Consider the following 23,962-nt stretch of genomic DNA (forward strand, 5'->3'; position numbering starts at 1 on the left):
CAGCTTTATTTGCCTTGAGCCGCGTTTTGGCTCCGGGGCATGAAACCTCACAGTGTTACATGGTCGGTCTATTCTCTGTCATTTGTAAGCACTGGTTACTTATTTAGGCCCGATCACCAGATACTCCAATGCCGCACTCCTGCACTCCTCTGACGTCATGGCAGCCATAGATGAGGGCACTTGTTTCCTTTATAGTTGTATGAAAATGTAATTTAGTTTTAAAACTCTGCTGCCGTGAAAGGAGGAACATTTTATACTGTAACACAACTTCTGCACTTCCAATAAGAGATGATTTAAACTAGTGTTGTTTGTTTTCTGCTGATTTGTTTGTCCTTGCCGTGTGATCTTTAATATAAAAACCTCTTCAGACATACATCGGTCCTGTGCTCATCTCCGTCAACCCTTTCAAGCAGATGCCTTACTTTGGGGAAAAAGAAGTTGAGATGTATCAGGGTGCAGTAAGTAGAATGATGAAAGATTCACATCCAAAAATCCTGAAAGTACTGATGTGTCTAGGGATTTAAGACGGCAACAGTGTGAGGGACAAAAGGCTTCGAAACGAACTGGGTTAGCTGCAGTGCGAACTTTCCAGCAGGCTGGCACAGATGTTGCTGTCAGAAACTTGACTCAACCATTGAGAAGTCTTTGGCAGCACCTTCACAGAACAGCCTGTTCAAGTCTGCCTCCTCTCTTGGCCGGCCTGCTAAGACTGGGCTTGTCTCCTTAAGCCAGGAGCACTGAAAGACTTAAAAATCCTAACTGACTGTGAAAACACTCTGCATCGCACATGCCAGATTTAACAGTTTGGCAGATTATAGTTGTTAGTAAGTGCACTGGGTTCAGATTCACAAGTTCAGATTTGCTCAGAATGCAAACACATTTGGCTGCCGCAGTGATAGCCTGTCTTATTTTGTCCAGACCAGAGCTGCAACTAGCAATTAAGTTCAATATCAATGAATCTGCCTGTTATTTTCAAACCTTATCATTTAGTAGACATCTTTAGATTTCATCTTGACAAAGAAAACCAGCAATATTTGATTTAAAAAAAAAGATGAATCTGCCTGTTATTTTCAAACCTTATCATTTAGTAGACATCTTTAGATTTCATCTTGACAAAGAAAACCAGCAATATTTGATATAAAAAAATAAAAAAAATGGCGTAATATTTTATTGCATAAAAGACTAATGGTTGCAGCTCTGTTGCAGATCAGTGGAGTCTTCTCACACTCCATGAAATAAATCACCGTGGCCAAAGTGGCGTTAAAGGTCCAATTTGTAAGACAGTCAAATGGACACTTTGGGTCGGTGTCCAGCCCGACCTACCAATCCGTAGTGTCCATTTTTGACTAGTTGGGAATGAGACTCACCAATCCACTGTCTCACAAATTTGGTATCTAAATTATTCTGTATTTCATTACTTTCAACTTATCCAATGAAAAGTCCCAAAACAGCAGTGTGTGTTAATCCATCTCTCAATACTTCATGGCTTCCCCACAGGCCTTTGTAATTTCCTTAAACAGCTGGGCATTGTAGTTTTTTGCAAATGTTGCTCAAGCAGGATTAAATACCGCTTGCCTTCAGCACTATTTGCAGCGGTGGATTAATATGCATTTGGTGATATAGTGAGTATTAACAGCCGCGCGACGCTGTGTGACGGACTGAGTCAAAATAAACTACAACAGACAAAATCATAATGTAGGGTTATGTCACTCAGTGAAGCAGCGAGGCCAACAAATGTGTTTATTGGTCCTTTTTGGACATCTGCTACTTGTTCATAAAGTTGGATCAATTTATCCTTGATTTTGGTCTTTTCATGAGATTTGTTGACAAGATTATCATGGTATATCCTTTAAAGTGGTATTTAGCTTTTCAGATGAATAGTCTCCACAAAGTTTACTACAAAAGCTGTTCGACCTTTGAATTTGATTAATCTTCTGTCACCTCTCAGGCTCAGTATGAGAACCCTCCTCACATCTACGCTCTGGCAGACAACATGTACAGAAACATGATGATTGATCGTGAGAACCAGTGTGTCATCATCAGGTAAGAACCACGTATCATTCTCCGCCTTCATTTACGCGTCATGAACTTACCGTATGTGACAACCAAAGTATGTGACACACGCAAAGGAGACGGCATGTTTTGCATTACTTTATGTAATATGAGCTTCTCAGTTGATTGAGTTTTCATTTTGTGACTTCACCCTTTGTGTCATCGAGTCAAATGTCCAGGATGGGAGAGAGTGAGTCACAAAGGCAGGAGATAGTCATCAGTACAATATGAGCTGTGAGGTGTTCTGTCAAAGCTGAACTGCAGTTGAGTCTCTGCGGGTCATGATAATGGCTGGGAGGGGAGCAGGAGAACAGGTTCCACCACATCCTTTCAAACAGCTGACCGGCAGAGAGTGGCGCTTTCCTTTTAGTGTTTTTCTATCCAGTCATTTTTAACGCCAGTGAAATGCAAGTCCCAGATTTTGTTTCTTTAAAAAAAAAAACAGGAAGAACACCTGCGTGATCCCGGATTCACCTCAGGGGAATATCTCTCTCCTTAGATTTAGGGATGTTTTATAGCTGCTTTTTCAGCCTGTTTGAGTTTGTCTGTGAGTGTTTTTGAGCTCCAGAGCTGCAGAGAGAAAAGTGTGGTGTCATGACTGAGGCTTTATCCTGGTCACCTGAGTGGCGCGGTTACTATAGTGCTTACCTCATGATGAATGACCCCTGCTTCAGCACTTTCGCCCGTTGTTTGGACAGCCAGCAGTTGCTAGTTCAGTTTCCCACATAAAGGCACTGAGGTGGATTTTGTGATCGACTAAATCAGCAAACAAAAGCATGGAAGTGGTTTTTATGATGAACCAGGTCTCGGCAAACAAAGGCTGCTGTGTGAACTGCTGGCCAGGCAGTGTGGTCAGCATCAGCCTGCGTGAGCGCTTTTTTCACGTTTACTAAGAAAATGTGTGAAATAACCACCAAGGGGAATTCAGGATGAGGTGTTGGAGCCGTTTTTGACCAATCCTGCTGGGAAATTCTTTTTATTATTTCTTTAAAATCTGCTTATTACACAGTGTGACTGGCGTAGATTTCCCTAGACATCTGGATCCCATATTAAGGGGGTGAACTGGAGCAAGTTGATGTTATCAGTTTAGCACTCCCCATTAAATTATTAGATGAAATCAGAGCCATTTTAAAAGACTCAGCCAAACGTTTTGACTCTTGAGAACCAACGGCTTCGGATCAGGAATCACTGAGTACGGCAGAAAGAGACATGATTTCCTTCTTTCTGGTCCCCGAAGTGGCATTAATTTCAGTCTTTAAATCAACATGTCACCTGCACAAAAGGATCAAACCTAAACCTGGTTTTGGTTTGGCGCTCACAGACAGCTGACGTTTTGCTGTGTTAACTCTGCCTTCTTGTTCTGAGTCCTTTGCTGATTCACCGATGTAGAGTTCCCCACAGCTGTTGCACATGATTTCATCCACCACTCCCGTCTTTTCCTCCTTCCTCTCAAAGGAACTGATGGCAGCAAATGAATTATTTTAGGCTAAAAGGTCAACTGATTGTGCTGCTTTGAAACGGCCGGCTCAACAGTTGAGACATTGTGTTTGACCAACGGTTAGAGGTCTTAGAGTGTGTGTCAGACTGTAGTGTAGCATGTGAGGGTAGCATATGTATTAACACTTCTGCTACCAAATCTGTGTTACCATAACATATGAGGATTGAGACTAACAACTATTTTCATGGTTTATTCATCTTTTGATTATTTTCTATAGCACTATCTCACCATTTTAAAGAAAGTGAGAAATAAATCCCAGAGCCACACCAAAAGTTAATGTGGTCTATTCTGGGCTGAGACCCATCCGACATCTAAGTTTCATGGAAATCGGTTTGTTAATATTTGTTTCATTTTGCTGACAAACCAACCAACAAACAAAACAACACGTAACGTCCTTTTGGTCGATTGGTTGATTGCCATCTCAAGTTTTGTCGATCACAAAGGTCCAATTCCTCAACTTCATCCTGACTGTTCAATTGAGCCTTGCAATAGCTGCACAGTCTCCTGCAGCTTAAAAACAAAAAGCAGCTAGAATGCAGTGCTCTTGCATTATCTGTGAAGTTATCTTGAACATACAGAACTGTACTGTACATGCAGCTTCAACCATGTGAGAATGCAGTACGCCTCATTAGATTCAAACAAAACCAAAAACCAGAAGTCAGTGTTGACTTTGCATCTTTCTCATAGCTGAAGTCAGTTATAATTTATAAAAGTAAAGCTTAAACCTCTCTACCTCTGCGTCGCATTGTTTAACTCATGTCCTTGTTTGGTTAATAAATCTTGGAGGAAGCTGACAATGCCCTCAGCAACAATGAGGCTCTCCCACATGGGGGTCTCAAAGTGGGATCAAACTCCCGCTGCAGCTTGTGTTGAAAATAGCCCTTCAGAGTTTAACTTCCCTGAGTCAAAACATGCTCTCAGACAGAGCTCTGGAGGCTTTTCTGACATTAAAAAGGTAAAACTACTGCTCAGCTTATCAGTTTCCAGTTGTTACTTGAGTGTGCAGTGAGGTAGCCCAGACAATGCAAAAAGGATTTGGAAGAAACCAGGAGGTATAAAGGGGGGAGGGTCACAACCATATAGTGACTGCTGTGTAATAGAGTGGCTCCCATGACTTCCTCTGGCAGCCTCTAACAGTCTGCAGCTGTGTTTCTCACAGAGGCATTACAGACCTGACTCTACTTTAAGGCGCAGAAAGAAAAAACAGACTCCGCTGTCATCCGCTGCCAAACCACATATGTCAAAATAAGTACGACACTGGCAAAGTGAAAGGCAAGGAGGAACATTGACAAGTGTAGGATGAGGGCACGGAGATAGATGAGGGAAAAATCTGTGAATGTGACAAAACAAGATTAATGTCCATATTGCTGTAGCATTCATCTGTCCAGATGTGCTGTAGCCTAACATACAGTTGAAATTAGCTCCTAGGTGCACAAAAAACACATTTGTTTGAACAGTAAAGGGAGTGTGTACACATGAAGGCAGGAACTGGGATGTCACATGTTAGTTCAGCAGGTTCAGTGTAATGGAAGCCTTCCCGGGGCCTAATTTTTTAAAACGTTCTAAGATTTGATCAACTTTGTCTTAAGATACAATCTGACTTTGTCTGCACGCTGGATTCATGAAATATGCTGAGCATGAAAAAGCTTGCTTAAGCAGGTTCTGAGAATCCTATCTATGACGTCTCTTATCTATAAATCTCAAATCAGCTCGAACTGACAGCACCTGTCTTGTGATCTCCTCTATCATAATGCAGCACCGACGAGGGCTCAGTCAGGAAGAGAGATGGACCAAAAGAGAAGATCTTAACTTTATGATGGATGAGATCACTGCGACAGTAGAGGAGATTGAAGCCAGGAAACATATTTTATTCTTTATTGTGGACTAAATAGTGAGTCGACAAACAAACCCAAATACGCAGCTTTGGATTCCAACACACGACTGGATGCATTTGAGTCCCAAGTCTGAAAAGTCTGCACACCTTGACTTATGCAGAAAATATTATCTATAGCAGCATTCTGACCATGCCCTCAGTCATATGGCTATAACACATAGTCATTAAACTGATAAGTCAACAAGGTACATCTTGCGTTATCATCGATGGTACCAGGAACAGCACAAGGAAATAATCAACACAAAGTGTCCTCTTCCCTCTTGTGTTTTCTAATAGTTAGCAGGATCAAACAAGCTAAGCCAGTGGTGCAACTATGGGTAAATAAAAAACTGTTGACTTGAGAGACTAGAAATGATGGCACCATGAACATGTACACGCAGCTGCACAAAGCAATTACACTGGTCCTCCACACTGAATGCTTAAAATACCAAACAAGCACCCAGGTCTGCATGAATCACTTCATCTTGACATCTGAGCAGGTGTCACATGCTGTTAGTTCATTGGGTGTAACACACGCTGAAATCTTTTGTGTATTTTTCAGTGGCGAGAGCGGAGCGGGGAAGACAGTGGCAGCCAAATATATCATGGGCTACATCTCCAGAGTGTCAGGGGGCGGGCCCAGAGTCCAGGTGAGAGGAGCTGCTTCGTTTCTGTCTCCGAGGACTGATTGTAATAGATGCACGACACATTTGAGATTCTTGAGATGCTCCGCTGCATAGATGGAATTGTGACTCGACCGTAATTCATTTACAATTCAAAGAAATATTTTGATAATCTTCTTTGATGCACACTTTCACGGTGTGGTTTGATAACAGAAAGTAAAACATCTCCTTAAAATGTGAAGAACTAACAGGAATACTTGTTGACAATGAAGGCATAGAAAGATCTCCGCTCGTTATTGAAGCCGGTTTTCTTATTTGTGAAACTATACTGAAGAACAACTTCACATGGTGCTGTGCGTTCTCCATTATAACGTGGGTAAAGACTGTTCTTCTGATATTTCCCCTCTAAAATAACACAATTACAACATTATTCTCATAACACTATTATTATTTTATAAAATGTCTACTTTTGATCACATAATTTACTTTTTATATAATAATTTTGACTTTTTATATCAGACCTGATCCCTCCTCTTATCATCCTCATCCTCGTAGCTCACTATCAGCCCATCAGCAGCCTCTTATTCACCCGGCCCCCCTCCAGCCATCTGGCTGCCCCCCAAACCAGCAGATGTCCAGTTCCTAAGCTCGATAAAGATCTAAAGTTTGATGAGGAAATGCCTGCGCCATGATGGCAGTGGGATTTTTTATATTTAATCCACTCAGAGCTGCTTCCTCTGAGGCGACGTTATAAATCATCTGCAGGCTTTAAATTCAACAGTAAAACAACATAATCATTGTTTTGAGTTGCGTGTTTCAGTATATATTTATGCGACACCTATATAGCTGGTTATGAAAATAATTAGCTTCGTGTCGTTTGTTTAAACAAATACAGCCGTTACATTTGAAACACACAAACACAATCTGACTTCACGTTTTGTCTCCACCTCTTCTAGCTCCTGTCAGGCTAAACTTCTCGCTCTGTTCCCCTCAGCTCTGCACACACTGTGCGTTATGCTCAGCACAGCACATGCATTCTTGTGTGATATGTTGACTGTGTGTGTTCACACATGTGTGTGGGAATAGTTTTGATAGATTTCAGCTCCCTGCCAACAACATTTCTGCCATCTACACAAAGACTATTCATATCTTTTCAGTTCATGCATGATTAATGAGCAAAATGGATATAGAATATTTTACATTTTTAGACAGTATTGGAAAGGTGATTGAGTCGTTATCTCTTTAGATTCAGCGTGCTTTGAAGCTGCTCCAGGGGTTGGAGGAGTAAAATATGATCAAGTAGTAGGAAATGTTTTTTTCCCCTTTCATCCAGACTAAATTTAGGATCACAGGGAGGAAAAATATTCCAAGAAATGACTTCCACTCAACTTCTGTGTACAATAATGGAAGTAGGAGTAGATTTGTCTGCTGTACCAATTTAAAACTCATGTGTTTCTGACGTGCAGATGGCTCACTGGAAAGATAATGTCCTCCAGACTTTTTGTGTGTCTGTCTGTAGATGTGCATTTGTGTGTGTGTGTTTATATTTGAGTGGAAAGTTCCAGAGACGTACACGCCAGCCTTTCAGCGCTGGTGTGAAAGTGTGCGGTATCTGTACCTGCTGTACAGTCGGTCCGTGACGTAGCTAACAGCTCATTGCCTCTGTTTCCTCGCAGCACGTCAAAGACATCATCCTGCAGTCCAACCCGCTGCTAGAGGCCTTCGGTAACGCTAAGACTGTGAGGAACAACAACTCCAGCAGATTCGTAAGGCTTTCATTTCATGAGTTGGCCTTTGTTTTTGTGAATTGGGGAGGCTTAACACTGCAGCAAATTCATATCGTCTCCCAAAGTTAAAACAACCTCCAGGCAAAAGTTTAAATCAGGACAGAAGACACAGCTTGTTCATGTGTGCCATTGCTGATTTGCAGTGTAAATGTGGACGACTAAGTCAGAATAACCCACTCACGCTGAAAAACTGTGTTGGTCAGACATAAATACACGCAGTAGGTACTACTTACCCTGGAATAATTTGAGGACTCAACTCTTCTGTGGCACACCTTCGGATCCACACTCAGACTTCTGAAAACAAAGATTTGCAGCAACAGCTTTTTTCTTGTTTTCTGTTTAATTGCATGAGGAAGCAAACCTCATGTGTGTCCTGGTTAACCAGAGACATACATACATGCAGAACCACTGATGCACATCCTCTACTGCTTACAGGACTTAGACTTAAGGCAAAGCACATTTTAGAAATTGTATTTCCTCAGGAGTTTCCCTGCTGAGTTCAGGTTAGCATACAAAGCAGTATTGTCTCGGTAGTTGGGATATTTTTAAATCCACTTTGGGGGAAATGAATTTGGCCAGAGATCACTACTTCTGGGGTACTGTCTATGAATAAATAGTGTCTCTGTTCGCTTTTAGGACTGAACCAGATATCATTTTACAGGTTTTTCTGGAGAAGAGAGCAAAAAAAACAAAAGCAGAACCAGATTTTTATATAAATAGACACCCACACAGACACACACACACTTGAACAGCCAGGTTATAGCTTTGGCTTTAAGGTATATTGCATCCCAACTCCGACACTGAAAAACAAAACATGCTTTCATCCATCAGGGGAAATACTTTGAGATCCAGTTCAGCTCCGGCGGAGAACCAGACGGAGGGAAAATCTCCAACTTCCTTCTGGAGAAGTCGCGTGTCGTCATGAGGAATCCTGGAGAGAGGAGTTTCCATATATTCTATCAGGTGAGACTTATTGTTTCTCTCCAGCTGAAGCGAGAACGGGACACATTTGGCTCGTGAAGAGCGTCTTTGAGGTGATTTCAGGACACTTTGGACTGTGCTTGCCATTTGGCTGCAGGAAGAAGGTCAATCTGTTTTCATTGTGGATGGCTCATGGTCCCTGGAAGAGACGGATGAGTTCAATCTCATCATAGGGCAGAGAAAATGTATGAAAAAAAAAACCACTGCACAGGCTGTTTGCAAAAAGCGTGTTGTTTACTGCTGCGTTCACAATACACATATATTTCTGGTCCATAGTTAATAGAAGGAGCCAGTGGAGAGCAGAAGAGCAGCCTGGGAATCACAACCCTAGATTACTACACTTACCTCAATCAGTCTGGTTCCTACAAAGTGGACGACATCAACGACAAGAGTGACTTCCAGGAGACAGTGGTACGGTCAGATTCCTTCTGTTTGACCTAACACCCACAGTGGTGTGTGTGTGTGTGTGTGTGTGTGTGTGTGTGTGTGTGTGTGTGTGTGTGTGTGAGAATCTCATCCCAGTGTTCATGTGGCTCACAGTCGTCTCTCCACATTCCTCTCCCTCCCTCCCAATCCTCCTTTGTTTTCTTTTCCAACAATCTCCTCCTGTTTTTGTTTACCAGTCAGACCGCAACAGGAGTAATTAGAGGACATGAGCTAGGTACCACAGGAGTGAGTAAACCCACACTGCGGCCCTGATTTAGCATGATCTTTTCCTTTGCTTTCCCAGCATGCCATGGATGTGATTGGCATCTCGGCGGAGGACCGCGCCATGGTCCTTCAAATCGTCGCTGGAGTCCTGCACCTGGGAAATATCAGTTTCAGGGAGGCGGGCAACTACGCTGCCGTGGAGAGTGAAGAGTGTAAGTAGGCTCACACGCCAGGACTGGTTCACAAAAGAGCTGAACACTGTCTAGTTCTGTGCTTAATTGCACAAAGATCACAAACTTGAAAAATAAGCACTGGTTATTTTTAGTTTGCCGAGAGGGAAAGACACAGATATTCTTTGTCGTCTTCGTTTAGTCAGTCAACTGTGCGTGGACAGTAAGAAGGAGTTCACTTCTAGCCTATTTAATATTTAACTCTCTAGCAATGTTTCACTACCCATCAAAACAGATGAAGTGGCTACCATGTTGTTGTTTAACCTCAACAGACTCTGAGAGAAAACAGCTTTTAATATAAAGGCAAGTAGCTTTGAAAGAAAATATAAGGCATTAGAATAAACTTCAAACAAGCAAGACTAAAAGTCCACAGCCATGCTAGCACTGGTAATTAGCCTAAATGTTGGCTCTGAGACTGTCTTTAAGCACAGTTGTGCTTTGAGACAAAAGCTAACACGAGCATGCTAACATCCCCACAATGACACTGCTAGCAGGCTTCTTGTACTTTTCTAAATCAGTTTGTCAGAAAAATACTCTCGTCGAAGGCACAACAGCACTTTGAGCTACATGCTGACATGCTAGTACAGTGTTCACCATGTTTAAAATGTTGCATTCCAGACAACTTGTAACTCAAAAATGTCGGAACTCCTGCTGGAAAAAAAAAATATAATGGAATGCCACTTAAAGTCGAAATCCCTACCTTTAAACTTGGGGCAAATCTATCCAGGCTCACCAGACTTCATGAGGGAGCAGCTGTCTGATGTTACACAGCAATGGCAGCAGCCATGAGGAGAGGGTAGGATGTATTCTTGGGCAAGAGAACAGAAGGTTTAATGGAGTCTGTTGCCCCGTGTTGTATTTTGATCATATATGCAGGGAGTCTCAGTCATGCGCACACTTGCCAAAGAGACATTTTGTTATCGCCAGACAAGTTTCACCTTTAACACTTTGAGGTCGTACAGCCAGGAAATGACCGAAACACTGCATTAGTTTAGCGCAATTGTGGCTAATGCTGATGGGAATGTCATTAGTTTCGCAAGTATTTGGTCCTAAACCAAGCTATTAAACAGATTTAAACATTGACCTCATGAAAGTCAGGAAATCATATTAGAATCTATCCTCTGGGGATCATGAATCACTGTATCAGATTTTGTGCCAATCCATCTTGTAGCTATTTAAAAACAGAGCAAAATCCAAAGCCCCTTCTGGCAAAAAGGGTTTTAAAAAGCCAGCTATTATATTATATAAACAATGCATGTTCAAAAATGAGTTGAGTAGTAACCCATGTGTAGCGAAACAAAACGCGCCTGCCTCAACCCATCTAGATAAAGTCTTTTTAACCTTTTTTCGCCAGAAGACTGCTTTTGGATATTTCTTTTTTTGGAGCTTCCTACCAAAAAGCACCTTCAACACTTTTTGTTTCTTTCTGACCATCTTATAGCTAGCTACATAGGCTATTTCTATATCCAAATATAAGGTGAAAACGTTGTTAGTTTACGTCAGGGGATCACCAAAGTCGTATAGAATGCCTACAATGTAGTTTGAATGCACATGCAATCTTTCCAAAAGTTGCTATATATTTCCGTCCGGATTGAAGTGGTGGATGACCAACATTTCTCATCCATCAAGTCACATCACTGGCATGGCTAAAAAGAGACGGATACAGTTCTATGGTTAAGAGGTTGAAAACAATGGTGCCGATGTTAAGATTGAGTCGTGGCTTGGTTGTGCTAGATTTCTTCTTTTCACTGTGTCTTCTTGCCTCTCTGAATGTCTCTCCTCAGTGTCCTGAGCTGCCCCTTCTCTGGTTGGTTTTGGAGGATATTTCTCTCTCACCACTTTCACTCCCTAAAGTTTTATTGTGTTAATGCAGGGCTGCAGCCAACTGTCTGCACTAATCCAGGCCACGCTAGATTACCAGAAAATAAAACTCTATTATGGAAGGTCTGGACATATTTCGTCAGAGACTAAAATTACTTGGAAAATACTTCTCCTTCTGTCCCCTTCCCTCTTGCCTCCTTTTTTATTCATTTTTCTTCTCCTCTCTCCTTCCTCTTCATGCTGTGTCTGTATGATGCAGATGAGTGTAGTATACAAAGCCTTGGTCTGTTCTGTGCAGATGTAACAGCGGCACTCCGTAATCTGCGCCTTTCCTGTTCCCCTCCAGTCTCACTTACTGTGTGCTGCACAGACCTCTGCTCCCCATATGAAACATCACCGGCCAAGATCACATAGACATCAACACTCGGCAGCCAGAGTCAGTGCGTCATCTCTCGCGGAGAGAAATATTGAGACTACTTGTACAAATAATCTGGACATTATTTGGCTGGTTGGGCCAATTAAAAGTAACCCGATCCCAACAGTGACGTGCTGTTTTGTTGAAATGACTATTTTGGGATCTTGTGGTTTTAAATAGAAGAGCTATTTTGGGTTTTGGATTGTGCACAGTTTGGCATTAATGGCTTCGTCATTCAGTGTGAATCTTTTTGGAAACTTTGAGATCTTGACCTAAGATCTAAAATTCTGCGGGTTGAAAGTTTTTTTCCTTTCCTACAGTGTTTATAGGTTCTTGTGCTTGTAAAAGGTCAAAGCCCCCACTGAAGCTCCTCTATCTCACAGAAAATTATGAACATGAAAATGAACATAATATTTCTCCTTTAAGCACCAAGACTGCTGCACATCTGAGCTTGGTTGCAAAATAGCCCCACACACAACCCCCCGATACAACCCAATCATTAAGTTTTTAACTTTCCATTATTGTTTGAATTGAACCAAATAGATGTAACAGCTTAATTACTGAGTTTAGAGTTTGGTTTGTTATCTTTGGACACAGGCAGGCTCATTGTTTCCTCTTGCATCCAGTATTTGTGCTACACTTATCATCATTTAGTTTACAAAAATTAGAGCAGTATCAATCTTCTTACCTAACTTTCGACAAATGTTGAACTGTTTCTTTAAAAACTGGTGGGCCATCAAGCAAATCTTAAAGAATGATCTCATAACACACTGAAGATGGTATCTCTAATAAGCTCATCTTTTTCAAATTCAAAGGGATCGCAACATTTTGATGTTTTGAGAATGTGTTTTGTGCCCCACGTTGGCTTTAGTTCTTAAAAAAAACAAAAAACAAATCCAAATTGTAATGATTTTCATTTGTCAGTGTTGTTGAGACGACAGGGTCATTGGTTGTGTTGCATCTCATGCATGATGAGTGAAGCCACATGCTCAGCCCTCTGTCCTGACAACACCCCCTCCTATTCCTCTCATTGTCCACTGCCACTTTGACTAACAAATATCCTGCAGGGGAACTTATTTTTATGAGCATTGTTCCTGAATTCCACACACACAGTCTTTGTAAAAGCCTCCAGCCCGTGGTATACAATCCATACGTTTCCTGCCTGACACAAAGAGTAACTTTTCCTCATTATTTAAGCAGGCGTATGGTCAGTCACACCCTTATGGCCCGTAAGCGGAGCTACGGCAGAAGTCTAATGCATTCCCAGACACAGTGAGTCTTTAGGACTGAGAGCCATTTCCTTCTAGGGGAAGTGAGTCACTGTAATAAGGCAGGGAGGGGCTCTCAGGGGAGAATATCAACGCCAGGTCGGGACAAATGATCTGCGGTGTTCTTTTTTTTTTTTTTTTTTTTAAGGGTTAGCCCAATGCTATTCTTCTATTTTGCTTCAGCTCATCAGCTCTGAATTCTGTCCAGAGGATGTTTTGTTTCAGTGGTTGGGCCACAGAATCGCTGCCAGTTTTATGGCTTTACACCACAATGGCATACATTGTGATTGTCAGCAAAAGCTTTTGTGATTGGTGAGACTTTTGCATTGATTGATAAGAGTAAATGCTGTGTCGAAGGTGTTTTGCAGCCCTGGATTTGAAGTGGCTCTCTCTGCTATGCAAAGGATATGGGTGCCTTGGCTGCAATCCTGCATGTTTGATTTGCATACTGGTCTTCAGAAAAATGTCTTGGCTGGTTCAGGTCTGGACCCACTACTGACAAACTGCTTTACATCTCAGTGTATCATCATAGTACAGCAACAGCCTCATACACTATAGAAGTAGTGATGGAATGTAACTAAGTACATTAACTCAAGTACTGTACTTGTTATCTGTGCTTTACTTTAGTGTTTCCATTTTCTGCTAGTTTATACTTCAACTCCACGATATTTTGGAGGCAAATTTAACTTTTTACTCCATTACATTAATAACAGTAGTTACTAGTAACTTTGCAGAATGCGTGTTGCATCAGAGTCAAAGCAGCACATTTTTTTAATTTATTTATTTTATCAGCAATCGAATAAAAAAAAAGATTCTGATAATCAGAGAAATATTGAATATCAAATCCAACAATTTGCCAGGCCTTGTGTTATAAAACAATTATTAAGTACATTTAATATGATCCTCTTTAAGAGTTTTCAAGTACTTGTCATGACGGTGACTTTCATTTTTACTAAATTAATATTTCAACGTAATATCTTTACTTTTACTCAAATGTGACTATTGAGTGCTTTATACAATACTGCATAAAATGTAAACTAACTTAAACCTAACTTAACTAAACCCTGACCCTTTTATTTTGAAAAGAATAAAATGTATTATTTTCTCCAAAATGTCAGAGGATAGTTTAAAATGCCAACAGACCTTTTTCACAGCAGACATTTTGACTTGTCAAAGCAGGAAAAGCAAAGGTGTGACGAATAACGTTTACGATGACTCCGTTTTATCCAGTGTCCCAGCAAGACATTTTTGTGAGTGCCTTCTCTCTTATGTCTTCCAACAGTTCTAGCCTTTCCTGCGTTTCTGCTTGGAATCGACCAGAAGCGCCTGAAGGAGAAACTGACGAGCCGGAAGATGGACAGCAAGTGGGGAAACGCGGTGGAGTCCATCGACGTGACTCTGAACGTGGAGCAGGCTTGTTACACACGTGACGCCCTCTCCAAAGCCCTGCATTCACGAGTGTTTGACTTCCTGGTCGAGGTACGATTGCATTTTTGTACAGTTTAGTGCATCTTCATAAGAAAAAACAGTTGATAACCTATAATAAACGTTTATTTCATCAACTCAATCCTTTGATTTCAGTCCATCAACAAAGCCATGGTGAAAGATCACCAGGAGATTAATATCGGCGTGTTGGACATTTATGGATTTGAAATTTTCCAAGTAAGTGCTTTTTTGTCGTTTCACAGGCTGAAACTTGGCTGCTGGATTGTTTTTTTTTTTCCTCCGCAGCAACACATGAATTAGATTAACAGGTATTAAGTTTGAGCATTTAAACAGATTAGACACAAAGGATAAGACTAATTTATAAAGTATGTGGATTAAGTTCTGTCTCCTGATTGAGACGGCAGACTTCGACAGGCTTTTCTAATCTGATTACTTGCTTGTGTAGTTTGACAGGATTGGACAAATTAAATGGAAGTGTTTTTTTCTGTTATTTTGGTTTGCAAGAGCTCTGGATGCCTAATATTGACAACAGATTATTAGTGAGCAGCATGTCACTAATAACAACTCAACTCCAGTCTGTCTTGTAGTTTGAAGGCTTTCTCCGTTGTATTCACAAAGTAAGTAAAGGTCAGCTGCTATATTTGACAGGAAGCTGCAGACCACCATCACATAAGGTTCAGGCCAAAGGTCCAGTGTATGTGCTGTGAATTACACAATGGGTCCCTTCCTTTAATAGCTCCCACTTCAAACAAAGCCCCATTGAACTTACAGGATATCCACACTTCACTGAAGATAACGCTCACTTAGCCTGTGTGGATTTTATTAACTATGTTCTCTCTCTTTTAGAAAAATGGATTTGAACAGTTCTGCATCAACTTTGTGAACGAGAAGCTGCAGCAGATTTTCATCGAGCTGACGCTGAAGGCAGAACAGGTAAACTCCCTTCCTCTATTTTTAAGATCCGGCCTCATTCTATGATTAGTATTCTGACTCTGATCTCTGCTCATGTTTCTCTTTTGCAGGAGGAGTATGTGCAGGAGGGCATCAAGTGGACTCAAATTGAGTACTTCAACAACAAGATCGTCTGTGATCTCATCGAGAGCAAAGTAAGTGAATCATGAATAAATAAACAACTAGAAAGCAGGAGTGTGCCTCTACTGCCAAGGGTGCACTTTCCTCAAAATGTGTCATTTTAGTATCACCAAACCAGCATGTGAATCTGGAAATGTATCAGATAGACATCGTAATAGACAATATGGATAAAACTGAAAGAATAAATAGATGAATGAATTAGTTGATCATCAGAAAATGTTATTTTTCAAGCAATAATGCAAAATATTCTTTAGTTCCAACTTCTTAAATGTGAAGATTTGCAGGTTTCCTTTCTTTTATATGATGGTCAGCCATTTCTGTACAAAGTTAACAGAACCTCACGTCATATTAATATAATTCAAAGACTATTACTTTTTTCTTTTTTAGTTATTCCGTCATAAACAACATACACAAACACACTAGTGCAGCTATTTACAAAACATAATATGTACAAAATACACAGATTAAATCCAATTTACAAAAACAAACGAGACAAAATTTCTCTCTTTCAGAAAAATATCTCTAAGGAAATAAAATAAACTGTAACCATTTGCTCCCGATCAGCACTGAGTCACATTTCTTTGAAATCTATTTACTTTGCCAGATATTTCTCCAACCAGCAGCCGTGGGTAAAATTACAAGCCTCATGCTGGAGGTAAACAAAGATTTATTGGGAGCAGAGTTGTTAATCTAAAAGCAAATCATTTTTATTCCCTTTACAATCAAGACAAACTTGGATATGATCAGTTTTCTTTAATGATAAACATTTGTTGGTTTTATTGTCCTCGTATTGTAAACCGAGTTGTTCGCTCCCGCCAAGGTTCTGCTCCGTTGCCATGACTTGCAGCTTGATATCCTCAAACGTGCCGACATGCCTCTTAATTTGATTTATCTGTCCAACTGAGAGGCCTAATCCATGAAATCTACAACAAGGGCTTTAAAACAAGCCTCCATCTGAGAGGAGAAGGGGATCTGTATCAGTGCCTGACAGTTTAGACCCACTTTATTTAATCCAGTGACAACTTTACATGTGTCCTTCTAACAGAGGCTCGTGTTCTCTGAGTCACAGACACTGTTAGCACTGTGTGAACTGAAGGCTTCCGATCCTCTGAGGACATTATGGAGCCAAATGGGGCAGTGTGTGAGAGGCGCTGCTCCTCTGTTGATTCATAGATTGTACGATTCATAGCTTTCAAAGTTTCACATCGCTTGTTAGTTGGTGTCAAAATGTGAAGTTTTTGTATGGCAGATTTTATGTTAAGATTAATATGACAGTTCATTTTGTCAAAACATAATAATTCTCCATGATATTTACTGGAGTACCAGTGACAAAGCAACAGCCACATGTCAACGAGTCATTTTCAAGCCAGTGACATGAAACTAGAAAATGTATGCCTTCAATTGGACCTACAAATCAAACAGAAAAAGTTCCAAAAAACTAATACTTAGTCATCTTCTTAGTCAGATTATATAAAATATAAAATATTTTCTTTGTGATCCCAGAATCCTCCCGGCATCATGAGCATCCTGGACGATGTGTGCGCCACCATGCACGCAGTGGGTGAAGGGGCCGACCAGACCATGCTGCAGAAGCTCCGGATGCAGATCAACACCCACGAACACTTCAACAGCTGGAACCAGGGCTTCATCATCCACCACTACGCCGGCAAGGTCAGTCTGAGAGAGCTCGCTTTTTAATGTCTGTTGTTTGTTTTGTTCTATTATATTTCCTCTAACCCTCCTTGAATATCTAGAAAAGTCTTGTGTATTATCATTATTGTTATTATTATTATTACATTAATATTTAACACTTGCTTGTATGTAGTGATTGAACATAACTAAGTGTATTTACTCAAGTACAGTGTTTAGTTACTTGTATTTAGTGTGACTACTTGATACTTCTACTACATTTTTGCAACAAATATTGAACTTTTTTCTCCACTACATTTATTTGATAGATTCAGATACTAGTTACTTCTTCTAGGTACGTCTACAACACTGCTTCTATGTGTTGTTTAACGAAACCAAAAAGATGACAACATTCAGTATAAAGTATACTGTAAGTAAGTATAAACTGAAAAGATCATGTAATGATCAAAGTCCTTAGTACAGGAGCTGACAGCAACTTCTGAAAATAGAAAGTTATTAAAATGTAATTTTTTTATGGTCTTGGTTGTGAAGTTGTTGCTCCGCACTTGTCTGATCTGTCATGAATACCAGCTCTGCAGCTGTTACTTTAATTCTGGAGGCGGTGTCGTCATCATCGCGCTTTTAAAGGTTTTCCCATCTCAGCTAACACCCCCTTCTCTCTCTCTTTCCTCGCCTATTTATGGTTTCAGTTCCCCCCCCTTATGTAACATAGTCTAACAATGTCATGCATGGTAACCAGTTTATACATTACAGTTCATCAGACGACTTGTTTTTGCATCCTGGTGGTCACTCCGGCCCATGGTTGTCCCATGTCATTCTCCAGATGTGCGGTGGCCTCAGCCTGGCACACATGCCGTGGGCTTAATGAGCCGTGCCATAAAGACTTGAGGGGGCTCCCATGACCGAGCTCAAAACATTCCTCCAGTCTAAGCCAAGGGTATCGCAGAAATACCACGGTTAAATCTATATACTTTTACACCGCTGCTGGTTTAATAAGGGCAGCTAATCCTCGAAGGTGTAAAACTTAAATCTGCAACCCTTCATTTTCTTTCCCCATAAAGTTTAAAGCCAGAATATCAGTCACAGTCTTTTTACTTTCACACAGGTGTCATCTTTCTTTTTGTCTGAGGTTTTCTAACATTTCAATCTCGTCCCCTTTGATAATCGTGGCTCCTTAGAAACCCCTCTGTCCATCTCTTCCAGGTGTCCTACGATGCTGAAGGTTTCTGTGAGAGGAACCGAGACGTCCTTTTTAACGACCTCATTGAGTTGATGCAGAGCAGTGAAATGTAAGTAACTCCTATTTGCACATTGCACCGACATGTGGTGAGGATTTCTATGGTGCTCACTTAAAGGGCGATCTCTATTGTGATGCATATGGTTATAATTGAATACATCTGAATGAGAGCTTCAGACGTTCCAGTGCATCTGGAAGCTGGCGGGATGCAGCAGAAGTGTGCAGGGCGGGGTGATGTCCTGCCCTCTGCCCTGAATCACGTCTGGCGGGGTCTACCCAGTCTGGCCTTACAAGGGCACGCTGCCTGCAGGGCTGCATTGTGGCGTCTGCTCCCTTTGTGTTTTGGTTTCTTGGGCTTTCTTTGTGTCAAAGTGGCCATCTGTGCAAACAGCCTGCTTTGTCTGTGTCACCCCTGCAGGCCTCAGCCACTGCTCGGCCTCTTTGTGTGCACGTTTTGTGCAGCATGAAACGAGGTTATGTCAAAATCCAATTCAGACACGTGCTGGATAATATATGCGTGGACTTTACATCGCATACAAGTACACGTATCATATGCACACACATAGATAAAAGAGTTTGGCACTGTCGCACATAAAGGAAGCCTGAGAAGGAAGGAAGCAGCCTCATTCCTGAGAGCACTACATCTAAAAAGAGAAGAAAGGCATGAGCAGTATTGTCAGCTGGACAGTATTAGGAGACGTCTTGTACACACAACCTGCTGATCCTTTCTTCTGTGTTCATAGCCTTGGGTCAGATGTTTGAAAACAAACATATACCAATGTGGGAGAAAGCCTGAAAGGGGCTAGAATTAGAAAAAAATACTATCACGAAAAGTACAAAGGAAATAATAATATAATAAACACCAAAGGCGCCGACACACTGTATGCAATACAGAATAAGTCTAGAATAAGTTGACCCAGCCTGGTCTAAAGCTGACACACACTGCCGCCTGGCCACCAGGCCTGACAGTCACCACATTTTATTTGACAGTTCAAAGCAAGAACAGCACAGTTCAAAAGGCGCTGAATACTTGTTGCCTGAATCACAGATGCGCTGATCACGAAAGCGGAAAAAGAAATACAGACTTTACATTAGTTTTTGCTTTTTATGCATCAGATAATCCAGACAACCCTCCTGAATGTCCAGCCTTCAAATAAGATGTTTAAAAGTGTTACATCCACTGCCAAACTATGACGAAAAACTACAAGACGTCATCGTTAATTTCGCTTTACGGCTCTGAGTTAAACGGTGGCGTCATTCGCCATCTCAAGGGAGCGCTTCTACTGCATCTTAAAAGGTGGGCGTAGCGCTTTTCACAGGTAGGAACCAAAAGTCCAGGTTAATGAGATGCTAAATCATTGTCATGAATGGCAACATTGTGGCTCGGTCCACAGCTGTAGATGGCTTTAAATGTACCTCTGTAACAATTAAACCCCCACTTTCTCCTTTCTTGCACTTACGTATCAAGTTTTGACACCATTAAGCGCACAAACTGAGCTACTCTCCTTTAGGATGAAATGAGTTGAGTGTCTTCAGTCTTCAGCTGAGAGAGAGCTGAGGGCATGGAAACTTCACAGATATCTGCTACATTCAGACCTGCAGCAACACATCAGTGATGATGATGATGAAGATGATGTTGTTGTTATAAAACACCTCAGCTATAAATGTGGGAGTAGACACAAATGTTATTCCTTGAAACCCGGTGTAGATTTGTCAAGCCCACCCATGTTGTTACGTATATATTCAGTCCTTTGGGAGAAAGTGGGAGGTTTTATGTCACACTTACTGGATGTTAGTACTGATGAGATGTGAAGAAAAACCCTCCGCTATGGACCTTATCATGAATAATGTCAACTCTCTACCCTTCATAGAAAAGATGATTAACATCCTTCAACTACAGAAAGAAAAGGTTGTAAAATACTTGATGAAATGGGACTAAACACATACATTTATGTTCCCTCTTATATTGCCGGATCTCATTCAAAAGTAATTCACCATTTTTATTTAAATGAATGTGTTCCCACGTAGTAGAATACATTCCTTTATAAAGCCGTAGCCGTGGGGAGAATTTCTGCACAGAAAGGTGTTTGTACAAATGCACACATCTCTTGTTTTCCCACCAGCCCCCAACTCCAAATGTTCCCAAGTGCTTCAGGAATTTAAGCCAGTGACCTCAGTCACAGGTCCTTGGTTCTTTAATCATTAACTGCATTTTTGTTTTGTAGGCTGCCAGGAAGACTAAACATTATTTTCAGGTCTACAGCTCGTTGATTTTGATAGTGCCAGCCTCTCTGTGTCAGTCCTAACTCCCTGTCTTCTCACCTTTCTCTTCTAACAGCTCCTTCATCAGAGCACTGTTTCCAGAAAACCTCAACGCTGAGAAGAAGGGTCGACCCACGACTGCAGGCAGCAAAATAAAGGTGTGTGTTCAGCAAAGTGTCGCTTTTCTTTATCAAGCTGTTGGAAAAAAGGCCGTTGAAAAGATAATGTGTGTTTGCTGGCCTTCAGCAGTCAGTCAGTGTTTCAGTCACAGCACTTTGTGGTTTCAGGAGTATGACATCATCTCGATCGTCATTCTCTTCTTTATCTCTTTCCTCTTTCCTTCCTCCACCCCTTAGAAACAAGCCAACGATTTGGTGAGCACGCTGATGAAATGTACTCCACACTACATCCGCTGCATCAAACCCAACGAGACCAAGAAGCCCAGAGACTGGGAGGAGAGCCGGTAAGTGACTGACTCCTGCCGTCCTCACAGTCTCACATGACTCCAAACACCCAAACATGTAAGACGAATCATTATTGAAGTGATAAACCCCTTCTTACAACAAAGAGGACGAATCAACTGGCACTTGTATATTCTGAGCAGAAACAGACAATTACAAACAATTAATCCCCCATATTGCTCAATCCTAACTTCAATCAACAATCAGCTAACAAATCATTCATCTCATCAAGACTAATCATATGTTACACAGTCTCTTTTTGATTCAAGAACAAAAATTCACTTTTGGCTCTTTGATGAGGTAAACACTGGATGGTTTTTCTGATCGGTTTTGCCTCCACCTTTTGTGTTTTTGCCCTTTTTTGGATGTTTCTTGTCCGTCTGAGGACCCAAGTCATGTGAGGCGTGTTTCAGACGCCCCCCCTCCTCCTTTATCCCTTTGTTTCAGTTTCCCGCACTCTTCGCTACACACAAGCTTTGGGTATTACATGGTCATCTGCAGAGTACTGCAGTATTGTTCAGAGCAAATGACCTTCCTGTTGTTAGTCTGGCACAGGGTGGCTCATTAATTAACACCGGAACTGCTGTTTTCACAGGAAGTCTGAGTGTACTAAGTAGTGCTGAAGGTCTTTGTTTGAGGAAAAAGTTAGCAAAAACGCAGCTGTTTTGCATACAATGACCTGAGATTACACCTTCCGATAGTACAGCCGGAAGTTAATGTGCCGTAGACCTGGTAGGAGATGTTAAAGTTAAAGATGACAGTTGATAAAAAAAAGACATTAGGATATTTTTCAGGATGTGCTGTAGATCTGTTTTGCAGGTGTCTTTACACACTTGATGCTTATTAGTTGTGACATTCTCATCTTGTTATAATGTCACAAAAATGTCACATTGCCCAAAGCAGAACACAAAACATCACAGAGGGAGGTAGGATAAGAAAAACATGGGGAGAAAAAAACAGGGTAAATGGGTAAAAAAAAAATAGAAAGGGTAAATTTTCCATCCATCCTCTATCAAGCGAGTGAAAGAAGCGTGTTGATTTTCTCTTAATGTTCATGCTGGGCTTTCTGTCTTCAGAGTGAAGCACCAGGTGGAGTACCTCGGTCTGAAGGAAAATATCAGGGTGAGGCGTGCTGGCTATGCCTACCGCAGAGTCTTCAGGAAGTTCCTCAACAGGTAACGTGCTTCACACTCGCAGTGAGGTCATATATGTACTATTCACTATGATTTGGTGTCGACTTTTTATTATTTCATTTTCTTTATCTATTGAAGTTTTTATTCACATTATTTGTTTTTAATATAATTTTTTATTGACGTGTTTTAAAAATAACATGCACTCACACCCGCCTAAATTAGTTGAAATCATCAGAGTTATCTTGAAATTCTACTAAAGTGGAATACTAGAGTATAACAACATCAACATTGGTGCAGCTTTGGAACGTGCGTCATATTATAATCAACATTCCTCCGTCCCCTCGTCATGTAAATGTTGTGTTTCTGCTAAACTGGTCCTCAGGTACGCCATCCTCACCAAAGAGTCGTGGCCAACGTGGCGAGGAGATGAGAAACAAGGCGTCCTTCATCTCTTGAAGTCTGTCAACATGGACCAGGATCAGTTCCAACTTGGACGCAGCAAGGTCTTCATTAAAGCCCCCGAGTCGGTACGTGTGTCTCACCTTCACACCGTCACATCCTGTTCTTTTGCTCATCACATCATAAGAAAAGCCACCTGGGAAAATGTAATGCAAAGTAAAACACTTGTGCACATGTTTAACTTGTACAGACGTGGAACTCTAATCACATGTCAGCAGGCAAAAAACTGAACCCACCATTTTTACACTAAGCACCATAAAAGGGCACTAGTGTCCCAAACCGTGCTTGAATCCCTGCTGCAGGGGAGGAGATTGAACCCGACCCTTGTACCACGTCAGCACTGAGTCAACACAAGCACAGGCTGTGGTTGCAGAGTTTGGGGGAGACATCGTAAAGGCTTGTCTTTTTCCACCATAACTCCTTTTTTTTCATGATTCCTATGAAAGCAGCACTTGTGTGTAAAGCCTCTCGCTTATTAACATTTGTACACATCGTCATGCACGGACGAGCGCGCACGTGCACACACATAGAAGTATGCTTGGAAGCTAATACACAGACATCTCAGTTTTAATTCAGGCCTTACAGCTGATCCTGAATGCCTTTACTTATTCAATGCAGCCGTGTACGCCACCATCCCCCACATCGGCAGACTGAGAGTCCGAGTCATTGAGGTGTGCTTATGAAACGCAAATATCACACAGGGCGGACCGCTGAAATGAGCTGCCAGGCTTCTTAAAACAAGCCTCTGTGTCTGATAAGACACTGACACCAGCTAATTAGTTGTATGACTGAAGCGTTTTGTGCCTGTTGGATGTAATAAGTAAAGTTTGTTTGGAGAAGAAGAGTTTGTTCGTCAGAGTGGTGATGGATGAGCTGTGGCTGACTGTCGGCCGGAGGTCTTACAAGAGCTGTGTTCAATGCAGACAGCAGAGAGTCGTCATTTATATGTAAAAGTGAATTATTATCTGTTTATTTTGCCATGTTGCCCATTTTCAACTCTGAGGTAACTTATTTGATGTTTTC

General features: G+C 41.3%; 1 protein-coding gene across 2 annotated transcripts in view; it reads left to right on the forward strand.

Annotated features, from left to right (window-relative positions):
• The window catches only part of myo1ea (myosin IEa), a 53,741-nt gene that overhangs the window by 19,138 nt on the left and 10,641 nt on the right, over nucleotides 1-23,962 (forward strand). For both annotated transcript variants that reach the window (XM_030415230.1, XM_030415231.1), the window contains exons 3-19: nucleotides 369-458; nucleotides 1,949-2,043; nucleotides 5,986-6,073; nucleotides 7,723-7,812; nucleotides 8,665-8,796; nucleotides 9,091-9,225; nucleotides 9,545-9,677; nucleotides 14,482-14,678; nucleotides 14,781-14,861; nucleotides 15,492-15,578; nucleotides 15,668-15,751; nucleotides 17,241-17,408; nucleotides 18,591-18,676; nucleotides 20,963-21,044; nucleotides 21,243-21,349; nucleotides 22,424-22,522; nucleotides 22,863-23,007. In XM_030415230.1, the coding sequence (XP_030271090.1) occupies nucleotides 369-458; nucleotides 1,949-2,043; nucleotides 5,986-6,073; nucleotides 7,723-7,812; nucleotides 8,665-8,796; nucleotides 9,091-9,225; nucleotides 9,545-9,677; nucleotides 14,482-14,678; nucleotides 14,781-14,861; nucleotides 15,492-15,578; nucleotides 15,668-15,751; nucleotides 17,241-17,408; nucleotides 18,591-18,676; nucleotides 20,963-21,044; nucleotides 21,243-21,349; nucleotides 22,424-22,522; nucleotides 22,863-23,007 (1,899 nt within the window). The remainder of the gene's footprint in view (nucleotides 1-368; nucleotides 459-1,948; nucleotides 2,044-5,985; nucleotides 6,074-7,722; nucleotides 7,813-8,664; nucleotides 8,797-9,090; nucleotides 9,226-9,544; nucleotides 9,678-14,481; nucleotides 14,679-14,780; nucleotides 14,862-15,491; nucleotides 15,579-15,667; nucleotides 15,752-17,240; nucleotides 17,409-18,590; nucleotides 18,677-20,962; nucleotides 21,045-21,242; nucleotides 21,350-22,423; nucleotides 22,523-22,862; nucleotides 23,008-23,962) is intronic.

Source organism: Sparus aurata, chromosome 4 (genome assembly GCF_900880675.1).
Source record: "Sparus aurata chromosome 4, fSpaAur1.1, whole genome shotgun sequence".
Lineage (NCBI taxonomy): Eukaryota > Metazoa > Chordata > Actinopteri > Spariformes > Sparidae > Sparus > Sparus aurata.